We start from the raw sequence: 20,369 nt of genomic DNA on the forward strand, positions 1-20,369 counted from the left end.
GAGCCACACCACCCCACATTGAGAGACAATGATTTTTAATGGATAGGATTTACATATTTATCCCGGGGGGAGAGAAAAGCCGATAAGACGGCTTATTCATATGGCGAACCACGGCCTCTCGTCCAGTTACCATTCCAAGTCGGGTATGGGATTAGTTATATATTGTTTGTTTTCGGAAGCATGGACTTGGTGGTGGAGGAAGCCGTAACCGACCAGCGGTTACGTGAACCACTCAATGACGGCGAGGAGTCCAGCAATCCTCTCGCACATAACCACCCCTGCATGGGATTCGGACCTGCGAACCCACGCAGAGTAATTGGAGTTGCAGTGGCGAGCGTATTCCTAAAGCTTAGCCCGTTGAGCCACTCCGCCGCGCCAATGGACAACATAACTTGGAATATCAAAATTGAACTAACGATAAATGGGTAAAAAAAACATGCCGGTATCACACATGGCTATTATGTTGGGTTTTCTATTGTCAAATTTAGCAAATTTTTTTTTTTTGAAGCATGTTCAGACATTCGGCATCTGGATTTCTGTTTGATATTTTGGCATTTTTTTGACTTTTTTTTATTAGTTTCTGTTATTAAAATGGGCTACTATAGTGTGTAACAATGCCTATACTTAGATAGATATTCAAGCAGGGTTTAGTTTTGCATGTTACTGTGTTATTTGTCAGTTTTTAGTTGTGTTTATAAAAAGAGTTGAAAATTACTTACCGTATATGCTCGTTTTACTGCCCGATCTTGATTAAGGGCCCGTTTGAATAGCAGCTCATGTGAACAGAACATAAAATTATATGAGGGCCGGTGCTTGAATACCCGCTCAATATAAAAGCTGATTTTTCAGTGGTAGGGAACAATAGGAAATAAGGAAGCGCTTTTGTCACAACGCTGTTGAATTTTGGGCGCCGGTAGATAACACTCGTGCCTTTGGCGTCCAAGTACATAACAGATAGCATTGATTATGTAACACCGTGGTTCTCAAACTGGGCGTCGCGGCACCCGAGTGCGTCGTTTCAATTTTTGATGGGGCTTCGCAAAACATTTCTTCTTTTGCGGATTTGTAATTGCGGTGCGTAGAAAAAGTCAAAATTTTTGTTATTCTCGTTTAAATCATACTTGAGAACTTGAAAATAACAATTCAATATTTATTGTAACGATCGAAAATAACACGCGCCCGTGCTTTAGTGAGTTGCTTGAGAAAAATATGGGCCAAGGCTACAAAACGAGCAAATACTGTAATTCAGTAACAGTGATTATGCCATCCATTAGTTCGAAGAGCTTTAGTTCAAGCAGTCAATACTTGATACTTTACATACAGACATACCTTCGGCGGCTTCGATATTGTGATGTGTACTCATTTGATCAGGCATTGCATCATTGCCTTTCGTTATCTGGGTATAGTTTCATTTTTATTTAATTGTAGTCATTGTTTTAAGAAGCAAGGCAGCAAGATTTGTTTGTGTTGAACTATAAACTATATAACTTTTTTAAATATAGTTTTTCTATTGTTTAAGGTACTTTATCAATATTGGTAGGCTATATTCATATAACTGTATAGGCAGTTCTTTATAAAATCAAACAAAATCATCTCAGAGATGGAAGAAAAAATCAATACAGATTCTAAAGAACATGCTTTTGAAATTTTACAACAATTGAATGAATATCGTAAAACTGGACGTCATTGTGATTTCATGATCAAAGCTGGATCTGAGGAACTTTCTGTTCATAAGAATATTGTGTCGGCAAGTTCCGATTATTTTAAAGCAATGTTATCTCATGAAAATGTGGAAACAAAATCTGGTGTCGTTGAAATAAAGGAATTTGATGAAGTTTGTGTTAAAAAATGTGTTGATTTCATTTACACTGGGGATGCTTATGTTGCCAAAGAAAAACGTGAAACACTCATGGGTGTCGCTCACATGATGCATCTGCAAAGACTTTGTGATAGTATCGCAATTTTTCTGGAAGATGATCTTGATCATAGATCGTTTTTTCAAACTAAAAAAATTGCAAATAGGTACAACTGTAAACAACTTGAGGAAAAATGCAATCAATTTGCATTGCAACGTTTTAAAGGAATTGCCCAGTCTGATGAGTTTATGGATCTAGATGAAAAATTTATTTCATTTCTGATGGAATCAAAGGAAACAAAAGCAAAGGAAGAAGTGAAAAGGAAGATCGTGATATTTTATTTTTGGTGAAATGTCATTGGCGAGCAATTGGGATCACACTAGGTTGTATCCAAGAGCCATCACCAGATAGTTAGGGTATTCCCCGTTTCACGGACAACAGGCAGTATGGTCTTGTGTTGTGGGAAATAGGATAGGATTTACATATTTATCCCGGGGGGAGAGGAAAGCCGATAAGACGACTTATCAATATGGCGAACTACGGCCTCTCCTCCGGTTACCATTCGAAGTCGGGTATGGGATAAGATATATATAGAGTTTGTTTTCGGAAGCATGGACTTGGTGGTGGAGGAAGCGGGTCTGGTATAGTTTAGTACCACATCCACTTCTAGTTGGCCTGGCTCAACAATTTTTGCATATGTCAATCCTAACCCCCACCTGACTACGTCACCGAAAAATTATGTCATTCCGACGTCACAGTGGTGTAATAAGGCCCACCGAAGTATGTGGATGGTCGTCCCAAACGCGCAGACGATAACCCGAAATCGAGCAAGCTATTTTTCTCGTCGTAACAATCACGCTAGGAGAGAGATCGCCGGCTTTAGCAAGTTCCTATCGGCGGCGCAGATGCCATTTCAGGCGATCGTAATTATACTTTGGCAATCCCTATGACGTAATTTTTGGATGGCATAGTCAGGTGAGGGTTAGGAATAACACATGCAAAAATCGTTATGCTACGCCCACTGGAAGTACTTGTGGTACTAAACTATACTAGACCCGAGGAAGCCGTAACCGACCAGCGGTTACGTGAACCACCCAACGACGGCGAGGAGTCCAGCAATCCTCTCGCACATAACCATCCCTGCATGGGATTCAAACCTACGAACCCACGCAGAGTAATTAGAGTTGCGGTGGCGAGCGTATTCCTAACGCTTAGCCAGTTGAGCCACACCACCCCACATTGAGAGACAATGATTTTTAATGGATAGGATAGGATTTACATATTTATCCCGGGGGGAGAGAAAAGCCGATAAGACGGCTTATTCATATGGCGAACCACGGCCTCTCGTCCAGTTACCATTTCAAGTCGGGTATGGGATTAGTTATATATTGTTTGTTTTCGGAAGCATGGACTTGGTGGTGGAGGAAGCCGTAACCGACCAGCGGTTACGTGAACCACTCAATGACGGCGAGGAGTCCAGCAATCCTCTCGCACATAACCACCCCTGCATGGGATTCGGACCTGCGAACCCACGCAGAGTAATTGGAGTTGCAGTGGCGAGCGTATTCCTAACGCTTAGCCCGTTGAGCCACACCGCCGCGCCAATGGACAACATAACTTGGAATATCAAAATTGAACTAACGATAAATGGGTAAAAAAAACATGCCGGTTTCACACATGGCTATTATGTTGGGTTTTCTATTGTCAAATTTAGCAAATTTTTTTTTTTTGAAGCATGTTCAGACATTCGGCATCTGGATTTCTGTTTGATATTTTGGCATTTTTTTGACTTTTTTTTATTAGTTTCTGTTATTAAAATGGGCTACTATAGTGTGTAACAATGCCTATACTTAGATAGATATTCAAGCAGGGTTTAGTTTTGCATGTTACCTTGTTATTTGTCAGTTTTTAGTTGTGTTTATAAAAAGAGTTGAAAATTACTTACCAGATATGCTCGTTTTACTGCCCGATCTTGATTAAGGGCCCGTTTGAATAGCAGCTCATGTGAACAGAACATAAAATTATATGAGGGCCGGTGCTTGAATACCCGCTCAATATAAAAGCTGATTTTTCAGTGGTAGGGAACAATAGGAAATAAGGAAGCGCTTTTGTCACAACGCTGTTGAATTTTGGGCGCCGGTAGATAACACTCGTGCCTTTGGCGTCCAAGTACATAACAGATAGCATTGATTATGTAACACCGTGGTTCTCAAACTGGGCGTCGCGGCACCCGAGTGCGTCGTTTCAATTTTTGATGGGGCTTCGCAAAACATTTCTTCTTTTGCGGATTTGTAATTGCGGTGCGTAGAAAAAGTCAAAATTTTTGTTATTCTCGTTTAAATCATACTTGAGAACTTGAAAATAACAATTTAATATTTATTGTAACGATCGAAAATAACACGCGCCCGTGCTTTAGTGAGTTGCTTGAAAAAAATATGGGCCAAGGCTACAAAACGAGCAAATACTGTAATTCAGTAACAGTGATTATGCCATCCGGTAGTTCGAAGAGCTTTAGTTCAAGCAGTCAATACTTGATACTTTACATACAGACATACCTTCGGCGGCTTCGATATTGTGATGTGTACTCATTTGATCAGGCATTGCATCATTGCCTTTCGTTATCTGGGTATAGTTTCATTTTTATTTAATTGTAGTCATTGTTTTAAGAAGCAAGGCAGCAAGATTTGTTTGTGTTGAACTATAAACTATATAACTTTTTTAAATATAGTTTTTCTATTGTTTAAGGTACTTTATCAATATTGGTAGGCTATATTCATATAACTGTATAAGCAGTTCTTTATAAAATCAAACAAAATCATCTCAGAGATGGAAGAAAAAATCAACACAGATTCTAAAGAACATGCTTTTGAAATTTTACAACAATTGAATGAATATCGTAAAACTGGACGTCATTGTGATTTCATGATCAAAGCTGAATCTGAGGAACTTCCTGTTCATAAGAATATTGTGTCGGCAAGTTCCGATTATTTTAAAGCAATGTTATCTCATGAAAATGTGGAAACAAAATCTGGTGTCGTTGAAATAAAGGAATTTGATGAAGTTTGTGTTAAAAAATGTGTTGATTTCATTTACACTGGGGATGCTTATGTTGCCAAAGAAAAACGTGAAACACTCATGGGTGTCGCTCACATGATGCATCTGCAAAGACTTTGTGATAGTATCGCAATTTTTCTGGAAGATGATCTTGATCCTAGATCGTTTTTTCAAACTAAAAAAATTGCAAATAGGTACAACTGTAAACAACTTGAGGAAAAATGCAATCAATTTGCATTGCAACGTTTTAAAGGAATTGCCCAGTCTGATGAGTTTATGGATCTAGATGAAAAATTTATTTCATTTCTGATGGAATCAAAGGAAACAAAAGCAAAGGAAGAAGTGAAATGTAAGATGTTGTTAGCATGGACCAAACATGATATTGATGAAAGAAAAGAATGTTTTCTCAGTTTGGTGATGACTTTGTCATATAGAAGATTTCTTGTTGCAAATGAACCACTGATATTTGAATCTGCGAAATCTCTTCAGTCATTGACTTTGTCAATTTTAGACAGCAATGAGAATTTCAGTGAAAAAGATGTAAATTTTACAAAGAATAAACAGCTTGTTGTTTTTGACAAAACTTCTCAAAGAATGCATTCTCATGATGTTGATGATAAAACATGGACACCAATGCAAACCATAGATCAAGCAATTATACAGAATACATTACATTCTGCTATAGTGATGGAATCTTACATTTATGTAATTTGTACAAATGGATCGTTTTACAGACTTAAATATGCTGAATCAAATGCAAAGTGGGAACAAATGGCAAATACAAATCTTCAGTGGGCATGTGTAGTTGCACTTGATGGTTTTGTTTATGGTATTGAATATCAGAATTACTCAAACATTATGGAAAGATATGAACCATCAAATAATAGATTGACCAGACTAACAAACAAATCATTGATTCTAGCTTGGGAATCTTTGGTGGCTGCTGATGGAAAGGTGTTTTGTATTGCAGGACAATCTGAGCAGCAATTTCAAGCAACAAACCAAGTTGAGATTTATGATCCTGTCACATCAACTTGGTCAATGGATAATGGATCATTGAATGAAGCAAGATATTGTGCATCTGCAACTGCTACAGAGGAAGGAATATATGTTATGGGAGATTATGATAATAATAGAGGTTCAACTCTCACTACTGTTGAATTTCGTTCATCTGTAACTAATACCTGGATGATGTTGAAACCAATGAAAACTACAAGAGCACAGTTCAGTAGTTGTTTGATTGATGACAAAGTTTATGTCATTGGTGGAAATGGAAATCCTGCAATTATAGAGGAATATGATCCTGAAACAAAAGAATGGGAAATCATTGAAACAATACAAGGAAAAAATATAATTCCATTGGCAACTGTTGCAATATCTATATAGCGTTATTTACTTTTATTCTTGGACACATAGGGCTCTCATATTTTGAAATCAAAATAACTATCGGTTTTTGTAATTTACTCCCAATTTTTTCACAGAATGATGGAAACTAGTAAATTAATCCTTTGTGTGGTAAATTTAGATTGAATAATTCCTTTGACAAAAAGTTTTATTTGATTTTTTTTCTCCAATACATTTAGCGCATGAACGAATTCACAGAATGTTTAAAGATATATCTTAAATAATTTCTCTTCAGATAGCCAATAGCAATACTGATTATTCGATTGCTTGGTTAGTTAATTATTACCTATTTTATTTGGAAGTGACAAGTGAAAATTAGTTTCATATTGGTAGCGTTGATATTATATTGTTTTTTTAGATCATTTTATTTATAATAGTCAACAATTTATTCTCTAATTCCTAAAAAATGTATCATTTTTCAATATTTTATTCAACTAGTTCGAAGATATGTATTTTTTGAATGCGGTAAATATTATTCATGCTTTTTATTCTTGGAATAACTGATCAAAAATAAATGTGTTTTTGTAAATGAAATATTTAGGTTAGTGGCAATAAAGCTTTTATTACATGCCCTTGTTGCACGAATTGGGTTCTGTCCATCAAATATCAAACTTTTACAAATTTTTTTTTTACAAATAAAAGAAAATGCAAAACTCTTGGATCACTGTTGTGTGTTGTCCAATGCAATATTAGTATTTTGTATTTTTGAGGTGAAGCTCATTTCATACCATCATCTGTATAACATCATAACAGACTTGTTGTGGCCTTCTAGACTAAGACCAATTATTCAACTTATAATATTCCTATTCTGAAAATAATGATGTTGAGAAATTTTCATTTTCGTGAATATCTTTGCAACCAATGAGGCATGAAATATTATCATTTTTTATTGATTTCAATTCCTGATTAACAGACAATAAGTTCTGTAATTAAGGAAATATGATTTTATTGAATATTCTCAAATTTTATTCTTGTGGTAGTATATTCATATTGACTAATTCACTGAACTTGTTTTATGTATAAATTGTTATTGCGTTATGTATGAAAGGCACTAGAAGAAAATATAAATTTTCGTTATATTGCTTGTAGTTTATCTTTGACAAATTCTTACTGGAATTTTTTTCACAGGGGCAATTTGCAATATTGATATCATAATTAGACCAGCTGAAAAAAAATTAAATACTCTCTGACGGTCACGAAGTTTCTGCCAGTCTTTATAACATGCTTGATTCGTTACTCCACAATTTGAGGGCTGGCAACCTTCGGCCCGCAGGACGGTTCCGGCCCACGACGCTTCACAGAATAATAGTAACAGAATTTATTGTGAGACACGTCTAGACTTCATGATATAATGATTTAACAACTATAAAATACGAAATTACTCGTTTGATGAGCCTATAATTTAAATATTGTTAGACAAATGGCAACAAAACGCAGGAAAGTTGATGCTAAGTGCAAAGGGTTCAATGGCGCCGAAAATATTCGAATGTAATATTTTGAGATGCAATGCAATGAGGAAATAAATCTATATTCTATTGAGATATGTATCACTGCTTGATTTCTACTCTACAAGAAGTATCATCCGTTCATTTTTCAACTTTCTAAAAATATGTACGCCCCGTCAATGACTTGCAACTCTTAATTTTGTCCCGAAAGCGACAAATGGTTTCCGACCCTAGTTGTAGATGATTTGATGCATATTTTTGATAAAGATTCACGCAGACAACACATGTCATTACTGTTTGGCAAAAAGTGGAATTGATATCAGGCTGTGGAGTTGGCAGTTTAATAAACTCATTTTGATATTGTCTAGAAGCAGCTGTATTTTAAATGTCCTTAAGTTGGATTCAAAATATATTTTTAGTTTAAAGTTTTATAAAAAGTTTTTCATACCTAGAACACCAGTAGAATCTGGGATTGTGAGAAAGTTTAAAAAGTGGAGAAGTTTTTTAATTTTGATGATGTCATCGCACACAAAAACTGAATCCTAAAGAGCCAGCAGAAATTTTTGAAATAAATGAAAGTAATAGCTTTTAGCGAAAAATACAATCTTTAACCACTGGAAATATCAAAGCAATTCCTCTAGTAGGTAGTGAGCAAAGATATTATTTCACAACAACATAATAACAAAACGATCCATATGTACACTTCATGTCCAATTAGGATCAAGAAGATCGGGAATTTATATTTTAATTAATATTTTCGGTGAAGTGCTATGGCGAGCAATCGGGATCACACTAGGTCAGGGTCGTCCAACCCGTGGCCCGCGGGCCACATGTGGCCCGCTGAGGAGTTTAGAGTGGCCCGCGCTGTATTTTCGAAATTGAATAAAAAAAAATTAGTAAAACTTCTATTTTTCGAGAGATGTACTAAATATGAAGATTTGATACAAACAATTTGTTCATTTTTCTGAAAAGCGCTCTGTTAGTCCGTTCAAACGAGTCGTGAGTGCCATCCCCAATTGGAAGATATGGATACATAAATAGTAGCTCACACACTTGGGCAGAATGGCCGTTTTAATTACCTCATAATTTGACAGCACGTACCGGTACTCGTACAATTTTTTTTTACAGATGAACCATGTCAAATCCCCTGTGAGATCACTAATTTCTGACAGTCATATGGAAAATTCGTCTCGCATTGCTACATCGTCCTTTTCAGCGAATATTGACAAACTTGTTAGCGAAAAACAGTGCCAAACTTCACATTAAAATGTCTACGAGTAGAAAAAACTTTGTTTACTTTACTGTATCTTCGTTTTTTATTGTTCTTATTATTAAGAAAGTTTGGTGCGAGGGTTTTGTTTGTTTTTTCATTAACTTTTGGTCAGTGTAGCGAAACTAGAACATAATTACCATGTTAAGTGGCCCGCGCAATTATTAGTAAACTTAATGTGGCTCGTCGGCCAAAAAGGTTGGCCGACCCTGCACTAGGTTGTATCCAAGAGCCACCACCAGATAGTTAGGGTATTCCCCGTTTCATGGACTGCAGATGCAGGCCGTGAGTTGTTGTGTTGTGGGAAATATCTGAGAGATTTAATGGTGGCTTTAATTGGAAAAAGTCCAGTATCAAACAAATGTTAAGAATTCAATTGGAAGCTATTGCATAATGGGTTACCCACTGCTGATAAAATGAAATATTGGCTTGAGAATGAACCAGGGACATGTGTTTTATGTAATTATGGCATTGATGAGACAAGTTTTCATTTATTTTTTACGTGTGAATGGGCCAGGGATTTTTGCAATCAATTTGCATTGCAACGTTTTACAGAAATTGCCCAGTCTGATGAGTTTATGGAACTTGATGAAAAATTTATTTCATTTTTGATGGAATCAAAGGAAACAAAAGCAAAGGAAGAAGTGAAATGTAAGATGTTCTTAGCATGGACCAAACATGATATTGATGAAAGAAAAGAATGTTTTCTTAGTTTGGTGATGAAATTTCAGTTGACAAAAATGACTTTGTCATACAGAAGATTTCTTATTCAAAATGAACCACTGGTATTTGAATCTGCAAAATCACTTCAGTCAGTGACTTTGTCAATATTGGACAGTCATCATGAGGATATCAGTCCAAAGGATATCAATTTGACAGAGAATAAACAGCTTGTTGTTTTTGACAAAACTTCTCAAAGAATGCATTCTCATGATATTGATGCTAAAACATGGACACCAATGCAAACCATAGATCAAGCAATTATACAGAATTTACATTCTGCTGTAGTGATTGAATCTTACATTTATGTGATTTGTACAAATAGATCGTTTTATAGACTTGAATATGCTGAATCAAATGCATAGTGGGAACAAATGGCAAATACAAATCTTCGATCTGCATGTGTAGTTGCACTTGATGGTTTTGTTTATGGTATCGAGTATGGAAATCACTCAAACATTATGGAAAGATATGACCCATCAAATAATAGATGGACCAGACTAACAAACAAATCATTGATTCTAGCTTATGAATCTTTGGTGGCTGCTGATGGAAAGGTGTTTTGTTTTGCAGGTTTGAGTCAACAATATCGAGCCACAAACCAAGTTGAGATTTATGATCCTGTCACATCAACTTGGTCAATGGATAATAGATCATTGAATGAAGCAAGATATCAAGCTTCTGCAACTGCCACAGAGGAAGGAATATATTTAATGGGAGGTAATAATGTTAATAGTAATACAGATAGTGTTGAACTTCGTTCATTTGTAACTAAAACCTGGATGATATTGAAACCAATGAAAAATGCAAGATATATTTTCGGTAGTTGTGTGATTGATGAGAAAGTTTATGTCATTGGTGGAAATGGTAATCATGCAAATATAGAGGAATATGATCCTGAAACAAAAGAATGGAAAATTATTGAAACCATTCAAGGAAAAAATGTAACTCCACTGGCTACTGTTGCATTATTTATGTAACATTGACTCTTCTTATCAGTTGTTATACCTTTGTGGCATCATTTATTCCTATTATTCATCAACTAAAATTGAGTAGTAGTAAAAATAAACCTCTGTTGTTGATTTGATCATGAAAGTGAATGAATAACCAAATTTCTATTTCAGCTGCATTTCACCAGTTATCGAGCATAACTATGGCCAAGAAATTTGACTTCGAAGAGTTGATTTAAAAATTCATTATGCTTAAAGTAGTATCTATCTAATTTTTTATTAAATTTTTTTTACCGAATAGTTCACTATTTCTAATACATTCGAAATTATTATTTTCAAACATGAAATTTCGAATACATGAAAAAATAAATTTAAGTGAAAAAGCATATTTTAGGGCATGAAGGAATCTGCATACAATAAACAATGGAATAACTGTTATCTACAACCTGTCTATTTACCAGACATTTTATGTCCACCGATTGCCTGATATTTTTGAGTAGTATAGCTTTTCATATTTTAGTTGGTACGAAAATACGAATCAAAAATTGATAATAATCGCGCAGTTTACTACACATTTTATGTCCGCTGATTGCCACTGTTTTTTAGAGTTTTGTAATTCCTTCTGTTTTCTCGTAGTACGAAACTTCGAATCAAAAATTAATTATAATCGGGCAGTTTTCCACACATTTTATGTCCGCAGACTGCCCTGTATTTTTCAATAGTAATGCTTTTATTTTTTCGCAAGTAGGAAAATGAGAATCTAAGATTAGGTATAATCGGGCAGTTCACCACACATTTTATGTCCCCAGATTGCTGTGATATTTTATTATACGATAGCAATGCTTTTATTTTTTCGTAAGTCGACGCAACCAGGGTTTATGTTAAACAGAATTAAATCAATACAGCAAAGCCTTGTAATTGCTGGTATCTAAATATTTTGCGCAACAGAAAATCATCCTGGTAAAAAAGTGATACTTTTAACTATCATTATCAAAATTGGTTGCCAAAAAGGGGTTAAAAAGTATAAACTATATTTCCTAATAACTCCTAATGACAAATTTATTGGGTATTGTAACAATTGTGGCTTTGAATAATTTCAAATTTTCGACATGAAGGAAATAAATGTATAAACCAGCGGCAATGCCAATCGTGCAACAGTATGAGGCGCACTCTCGCACAGAAGATCACAAACAAATTAAGTGCCGATCCTACTTCATCGTGATTACTATACGTTACAAAGCGTGGAAAATCATTTCAAGATTTCACTTAGAAGCGAAACACCTCGCTAACGGCGAAAAGTGGCTACTATTCGTAATTATTAGAAAATCAGCCAAAAAGGTATTCGAATACTTTGATATTCGAATGTTTTCGAATATTCGATTCATTTTGGACAACCCTGTCCTATTTCATTTCTACATAGCATTTATTTCAACTGTCATTATTTGGATCATGGTGTTTTAAATCATTGTGTTATCTAGCATTATGATGATCGTAATTTTTTATGTTGAACCTATCAAATTATTTCTTTACTCAATTCTGAAATTTTGTGCCACAGATAGTAAGGTTCGTGTCAGCAGCGGTAACTCCCACTTTATTTTATTGCTTATGTGCATTAGCTTTTGATAAAGCCTTCTTAAGGTGATTATGAATATCTAAGAATAAAATGGGTAAAATAAAGTAGGCAATAATTGCAACCTGTTTTTATTATGTGTTTTTGATAACTGTAACTGTTCAATTTGTAATTTTTTTTTATATCTACTGCTTATGATAAAGATACATCAGTTTAAAATATCCAACATATATATATATTCTTGTTATGTCTGCTAAGATTAATAAATTTAAAAGCACAAGGTGTTAAAAATTGTTGAAGTTTGGTTGCTAAAATGTTTAGAATAAACAAGAATTACAATTTTTCATTTTACTCGAATTTAATCTGTGTTATATAAGTTTGCCTTCTGATTTTGAAGTATTTTACCTTACAACTCCCTATAATATTATCAATTTAATTTTTTTCTCACAGATAACAAATGGTATATTTTTGATAACATAGTTATTATCATCATGAGATGAGCTGAAAATGAAATCAACAATTCCTTACAAATGGCTTCATCGAATTTTGATATTCAAGAAACTTTTAAAACTTTAACTCAAGATATTGAAACAAAACCTGTGGTGTTAATTCACTCGGAAATATTTTTCAAAAAAAGATATTTTTATCAACAAAACACGATGAGACGATTCCTGTGACTGGATGGAGCAATGTTCCAACTTATAAATAGAATACAAATACATGGAGTGCAAGTTGAAGGACCAGATATGATGGCTCTTGGAGATTTTCACTCAGATCTCATGTATTATCCTCAAAGATTAACCACACAACCACATTCTGTGTTGTAAACAACGATTCTGGTTCTATTGGACCGGACAAGAAGAAGATTAAGCAAAATCTGAATTATGCCTTGAAGACGTTCTGTGATATTTTTGAGTTACCATTACCCAAACTTGATATCGTTTCAAGTAAATCACCTGGACATGGCAGTGATATAGCAGATTATGAATTAGATGAAAATGGAAAAATGAGTTTGTCACCAACTGGCCGTTTTCAGCTTCAAAACAAATTGAAAAAATTCCCAATTTTGCCAAATGTAGATGCTGATCTTCGTCCTATTTGTAGTTTTGAAAATGCTTTTTTGGTTCGTTTTTTACACTTTACACAAACTTTCATCAAAATTCAATGGCAAATACCAACATGAAATTGAAGAATTATGCAAGAAAAATGATATCTTGGGAAAAGTCTGTAGAATATTATTTGAACAACCTGACGAATGAATTCCCTGCACTGAAACATGGTTTTCATCCTAAGCCTCATCTATCCTTGAGGTTCATTGCTCATTACAGAAATATATTCTACATTTTCATGTTATAGGCTCTGTCGTTATTTTTTAGGTTCAGTTTTGTATATGCATGTTTTTACATTGTTTTCTACTTGTCATCATAATATTCTTCAGAGCTTTGTTCAGTAAAAATTGATATTTTCCTTTTGATATACATTTCCTACCCTCTGTGTATCAACTGAATAGTTGACGAAATATATAAGACTATTTCATTTGCAGAATCTCGTAATTTGCATATAATAATAATCAACTAAAGCTGTGGTGTGGAGTCTGGAAAAGTTTACACTTTACACCTTTCTTTAAACTCTTTAATTAATCAAGAAAAAACTATACTGACTCCTTGTTAATGAAAATATAACATCCAGACTCTAGGTTGATGGAACTTTTGACTCACAACTCCAGTAGAACTAAATTCTGATGTTTAATGATTTATTATGCATTCTTTATTAAATTGTCGGTTGAAAATGTTAACTTGATTTCTTAGCTCTTGGTCGAAGTTCCGACTTTGATTATCTGGTTTAAAAGTCTGAAATTTTGACTCCGGGGAATTTGAAGTCAACACCATTCAACAGTCCAGTCCATTATTAATAGACACATAGCAAACTCAGACAACACACCCCTAGTTTTGAGTTCAATTTTTTAGGTTTTTTTGATTGTGGGAATAGTAAGAGTTTGATCAACCACGCTTTTGTGTCATCTTGCTACCCAAAATACATCTCTTACGACAATAAGCTACTCCTGTTTGACAATAAACAGTCAATATATATGTTGTGAGCTTGTGAATGGATTTCTAAACAATTTATGTTGAGTTTTCAGTATAGTTTGCTGACCTTTCATCAAAATCATTTTCTGTTGGTAAATACATGATTTTCTGCCTAATACTGCCAAGATTTTGTGCAGATGTAAAATTGCAGAAATGATTTTCTAAAGTCATAGATCAGTCATATCTTCTTTTATATTGTTTGTATTTTCATGATCAATATTGTTGGTTTATAATGTTTTTATATAAATTTTGTATTTCGCTAAAGATTGATAATCAATAGTGTTTAGCAGTAATTGAGAGAATCACAAGTGAAATACCCCTGCCTTTCGCCATGTAGGTCGCACAGCACATTTAAACAATACAAGGTTTTAAAGCAGATTAACAACTTCAACCACACTGCAAGTTGTTCCCACTTGTAAATAGTAGAGGATATGGTATTGTGGTTTGATTAGACAGTTTGCTTTGTATGTGTTAGCATTTCCATTGGATCACATGTATTTATAATATCAAGACAAAACATTACTTATCTCTTATAATGGCAAAATAAAAATTGTTCCAAATCTAACCATTTGCTATATTACATGATCACCACCAGTGGTTTTTGTTGATTATAATTATACATTTAGATACATAATATTTTCTTAAACAATTTTTTTAGGTGCAAATCCATATGTTAATAATTACAAAACATGTAAACTCCTCCGTGTTTTCTAAAATTTCTGTAAATTGTCAAATTGCTAATAAATGGCATGTCATATTGGGTACCGGTATATGTGTTCTTTCCAAGTGGCAATATATCACATGTTATGTTTTGTATATAAGTTACCTAAGTGATTTTTTTGTGCAATGTCATCTGGTTGTTCTGTTGTTTTTATTGTACCAGCTCATTGCACTATTTTATATCGTTTGAATTTTTTGTTGGATCTTAAACTTAAACTAAAACAACATCAAAATTCTTTGGAACGAAAATAATATTATTTCCAGGTATCTCTCTATATGTATAGGCAGATATGTGTGAACCTATTGATATTATTTGTACGGTACCTTTTATCTATTCTGCTGACAATTCTGCAATAGGTTGAACAAAGAATAAGTTCCTAGTGAGTTCAAGCAAGTCTGGTATATTTGTGATGGCCTGGATCATACAGTCATACTTGGTGATTTTACGATACAAACTTCTGATAGCGTAATATGGTTTAATATATTTTATTTTGGATATTGATACATTAACATGTTCAATAAGGCAGTTAACAGTAACTGTAATTTTGAAAACATTCACAGTAGCAAATTATGGTGGTAAAACATAGAAATACCGGTATATTTTTTTTAAATATATAAGTAGCTGACATACCCGGATGATTTTCTTTAAATAACTGCACACATTCTATCACTTCACGCTCGTGTTTTTACCTTTTTCTAGCTGTGATGTCCTTATCATACACGCTTGGTCTTATGTTTGAGTGTTGGTATAAGGGTTGTAGATAGTATAATATAGTTCCTGCAACTAGGCGAGTAGTAGAGCTATGTTGGAGGGCAACCCTAAAATGCAGGAAACGGGAACTACGGGAAATTTCACTAAAAAGCGGGAAATTTCTCAAAAAGCGGGAATGACGGGAAATCGCTTTAAGGTACGGGAAATATTCATTTTGGGGTATGTTTAGGGGAAATTGTTCTAGAAAGCGAAAGCAATAGTAAATATACGCTTGGGGGTGTATGTACGTGAAAATTTATCTAAAATGCGGGAACGACGGCAAATCGCGTTAAAGTACGAGAAATACTAATTTCAGAGTATGTTTAGAAGAAATTGCACTAGAAAACGGAAGCAACGGGGAAATATACGCTTGGGTTGTGTCGATACGGAAATTTCACTGAAAAGCGAAAAATTTCACAATAAGTGGGAGTGACCGGAAATCGCTCTAAGATACGGATAATATGTATGTTAGTACAATTACCCCGTACATGCACACTCAAGTATAAACGGCACTCCGGAAGTATCTGCAACAAGATGACGCACAGCCTGAACCCTAACCTGGTATACATACTATGTTCAGGTTGTGCGTCATCTTGTTGCACATACTTCGGGAGCGCCGTATAAACTTGCCATTGCTTTTGGTATTCAATGCATATTCACCCCACACATACTCTAAAATACATATTTCCCATACCCTATAGCAAATGCCCGTCATTCCCGTCTTTTGAGAAATTTCCCGTAGTTCCCGCAATTTCAAATTGACAAATTCCCGTCGTTCCCGCTTTTCAGTGCATTTCTCGTCGCATTTTAGGGCTGTTAACTTAGCATCATTACAGTGCTGTTCTATTTGTGTGAAGGGTGTTGCCCAATATTGTCTTATGCAAGTATAAGTTTAATGCTCTCTATAATCTGAATCTTCCTTCTGATACTCTTTAAAGGTACTTTAGTGGAATTAACCGAATGCCCTCAGAGATCAAATAGAAACGCAATGGATTGTAATGCAAAATTTTCATATATTGTAAAGTTGTACGATCGAATTGAATTGTTCCGAACAACAGATAGTGAAATACACTTAAATCAATGATGCAACTATATGTGATGAAACCAAATTCCATGGGCTCTTCCCAAAACTTTCAACATTTCCTGAAATGCAATTTGGCGGCATTTGCAGTGAGACATAAATTCTTACGACTTTTTCAACGTCAATGTGCTATATTCTTGAACGATTTACTGAAAACCGGACGTTTCCCGGCTTGCTATCAATAATCCCTTTTTCATACGAATCAACCGATGAACCAATTTTTAACATCACACTGCATGGTCTTTGTTTCTATTTGGGTGATGTAATACCTTATGAGGGTTGTAGACGGTATAGTTTAGCTCCTGTACTTGTTTTTGTAATTAGGCGACCAGTAGAGATATATTGGATTATCCCCTTGGTTTTAATTTGCTGTGGTATTCTATGATTTGTCTTGTGTGTATACAAAAATTTATTCTAGGTTAAGGTTCTGCTGTGAAATGAACGTGAAGGCCAACAGAGAGAGAGAGATTTTATTTCGTCCACCAGAAAAATCATTCATAACAATAGATTTTGGCTAAAGAAAAAATACACTTTTTTTCGGTATAGACTGGAAGGAGCGATACGATCATGCAGTCATCGGAGTCAGCTTCCTCTAAGTTTACGCCGATAAGTTCACAGTAAAATATGACTATTAGAAGTGGTTAAAGTTCACGAAACATGCGGATGGTTAGTGAGGTTTGAGAGTTTTTGGTTTGCGAGAAATTTACCCTGTATTCCAACCAGAATTCAACTCAGGTCTTTCAACTTGCGTTTTAAAGATAAATAACCAATGATCAATATCTACTCAAAATAATATCTTCTTCTCAACAAAACTGTAGGTAGGGTAGTGTTGTTTCCTAATATGTAACCCTTGAATATTCTACTCGCAGATGTATTTTCTGTTTTTCAGGTCGTTTCGTGATGATCAATTCATTGGCTAGCTTATTGAATATAAATGGTGTCTACATCAACCAAATTTGCTGATGTCTCATCCACGATAAATTTGAATTGACATCAATTGCGTCATAATAATTAAATGAAGAAATGATCCTGTAAAATAACAATCCTAATTCCGTTATTCTTGCAGAAGTCAATATCTAAAAATTAAAAAAACTTACTTACATAACCTTGGTAACCAATATATCCCTATACCCTATCGCCCTACCTTAAATTAAATATAACAAGAGAGCTAAGCTCAAATATATGGACACGTCACAAGGTGTCGCTACTTTTTATTCTGACACATAAAAAACGAATCTCTTGAAGTCCACAGAAATTTTTGAAATAAGTAAAAGTGATAGCCTTCTGGCGACAAAATTAATCTTTAACCACTGAAAAGTTCAAAACAATTAGTCAAGTATTCGAAGAGAAAAGCGATTTTATCATGACCAAGGAAAAGAACAAAACATAATATTGAAACGATCGTTATGTCCACTAAAGTGTCCAATATTCAGCTTGGCAATATATTTTTCATGAAAGTTTATCTTTACTGTTCATTCCTATTTATAGAATCGATCAATTCGGCAGTGGAAAACAATATTAATTTATTAATATGGTGTGGCCAGTGATTTTTTATTTAATAATATATTTTTTTTAACTACCAGTATGTAATTTATTATGTTCTTCTTACTTTATAAATTCTGTATGGTTGTGTGTGTGAGCGTGTGTGAAATATTTTAGGTGAGTGAACACGTACCACTTCTTCTTGGCAAAACCCTCCATCTTATATTCTGTACGTTTTCAACCTTATCTAAGATTTTGTTTGCTCTCCTGATATCATAATCTGTTTTTATTTATTTATGGAGTCGAAATAAACTTATATCGTGATAGATGAAACGCGCACTACATAGCTTGGGCAATTTCGAAAGCGCAGCCTGCCATGTCTTAGCAGGCTACATATGAATTGATTTTATAAGATGCTTTTCTTGACGATTTTCGCAGACATCTTATGCTGTACATAGATTTCTTGTTCTTCCCGAATCTCGCATTTTATTGTAATGTTCTGTATGAAAACACCTAAATATAACATAAACTTCCTGTTTTACAGCGATTTTCTCAATCTTCCCGCCTTTTCCGTTCTTCCCACCATTTTCAATACTTACGTATTTTGTTGCAATTTTCTATATAAAACACCTGAATACTTATTTTCCGCATTCCCGAGATATTCTTACTCTTCCCGCCTTTTCCGCAATTTTACGCTTTTCCCGCCATTTTCAATACTTACGTATTTTGTTGCAATTTTCTATATAAAACACCTGAATACTTATTTTCCGCATTCCCGCGATATTCTTACTCTTCCCGTCTTTTTCAAGACTTAGCCTACGTATTTTGTTGCAATTTTCTATATAAAACACCTGAATACTTATTTTCCGCATTCCCGCGATATTCTTACTCTTCCAGTCTTTTTCAAGACTTAGCCTACGTATTTTGTTGCAATTTTCTATATAAAACACCTGAATACTTATTTTCCGCATTCCCGAGATATTCTTACTTTTCCCGCCTTTTCCGCTTTCCCGCCATTTTCAATACTTACGTATTTTGTTGCAATTTTCTATATAAAACAGCTAAATACATGTTATTTATTTTTTACGCGATGCTCTTACTCTTCCGGCTCTCCCCGTCATTTCTCAATACGTTTGCTTTTCATTGCCGTCATCGCCGCTTATTTAGAGAATTTCCCTTATACCCACCCGATTTTCAGTAAAATTTCCCAAAATATCAGATAGTTCCTACTCATGAGTAATATTTTCCGTAATTTCCGCTTTTTAATACAATTTCTTGTACCTACACGTTCAAGTGTATATTTCCCGTTGATCTCGCCTTCTAGTACAATTTCCCGCACATACAACAATAAAATGCCCATTTCCCCCATCCTAGAGCAATTTCCCGTCATTCCCACTTTGTGTGAAATTTCCCCTACATACACTCTAAAATGCATATTTTCCCTATCTTAGAGCAATTTCCCCTCTTTTCCGTATTTCGTAACATTCTCCCGCTTATTAGTAAATTTTCCCGTCATTCCTGTTTCCCGCATTTTAGAGTATGTGTGGGGTAAATATGCATTGAATAGCAAAAGCAACGGCAAGTTTATACGGCGCTCCCGAAGTATGTGCAACAAGATGACGCACAACCCGAACATAGTATGCATACCAGGTTAGGGTTCAGGCTGTGCGTCATCTTGTTTATACTGCCGTTATAGTGCCGTTTATACTTGAGTGTGCATGTACGGGGTAATTGTACTAACATACATATTATCCGTATCTTAGAGCGATTTCCCGTCACTCCCACTCTTTGTGAAATTTTTCGCTTTTTAGTGAAATTTACGTATCGACACAACCCAAGCGTATATTTCCCCGTTGCTTCCGTTTTCTAGTGCAATTTCTTCTAAACATACTCTGAAATTAGTATTTCTCGTACTTTAACGCGATTTGCTGTCATTCCCGCATTTTAGATAAATTTTCACGTACATACACCCCCAAGCG

The 20,369-nt window shown here is 34.8% G+C and overlaps 2 protein-coding genes across 2 annotated transcripts; both read left to right on the forward strand.

Moving 5' to 3' along the window:
- The first annotated feature begins 1,600 nt into the window (after positions 1-1,600).
- On the forward strand, positions 1,601-2,206 carry LOC144423059 (kelch-like protein 24). The gene has a single exon (XM_078113264.1). The coding sequence runs from the start codon at positions 1,601-1,603 to the stop codon at positions 2,204-2,206; it is 606 nt and encodes a 201-aa protein (XP_077969390.1).
- A 1,377-nt stretch (positions 2,207-3,583) lies between these two features.
- LOC120342680 (kelch-like protein 36) lies at positions 3,584-7,353 on the forward strand. Its single transcript, XM_078112146.1, has one exon. The coding sequence runs from the start codon at positions 4,683-4,685 to the stop codon at positions 6,294-6,296; it is 1,614 nt and encodes a 537-aa protein (XP_077968272.1). The 5' UTR covers positions 3,584-4,682; the 3' UTR covers positions 6,297-7,353.
- Positions 7,354-20,369: the final 13,016 nt, after the last annotated feature.

The sequence above is a fragment of the Styela clava genome, chromosome 1 (assembly GCF_964204865.1).
Source record: "Styela clava chromosome 1, kaStyClav1.hap1.2, whole genome shotgun sequence".
NCBI classification, from domain to species: Eukaryota; Metazoa; Chordata; class Ascidiacea; order Stolidobranchia; family Styelidae; genus Styela; species Styela clava.

What these genes read in the sequence shown, in the direction of transcription:
- LOC144423059 (XM_078113264.1), top strand. Translation starts at nt 1,601, where the DNA reads ATGGAAGAAAAAATCAATACAGATTCTAAAGAACATGCTTTTGAAATT.
- LOC120342680 (XM_078112146.1), top strand. Translation starts at nt 4,683, where the DNA reads ATGGAAGAAAAAATCAACACAGATTCTAAAGAACATGCTTTTGAAATT.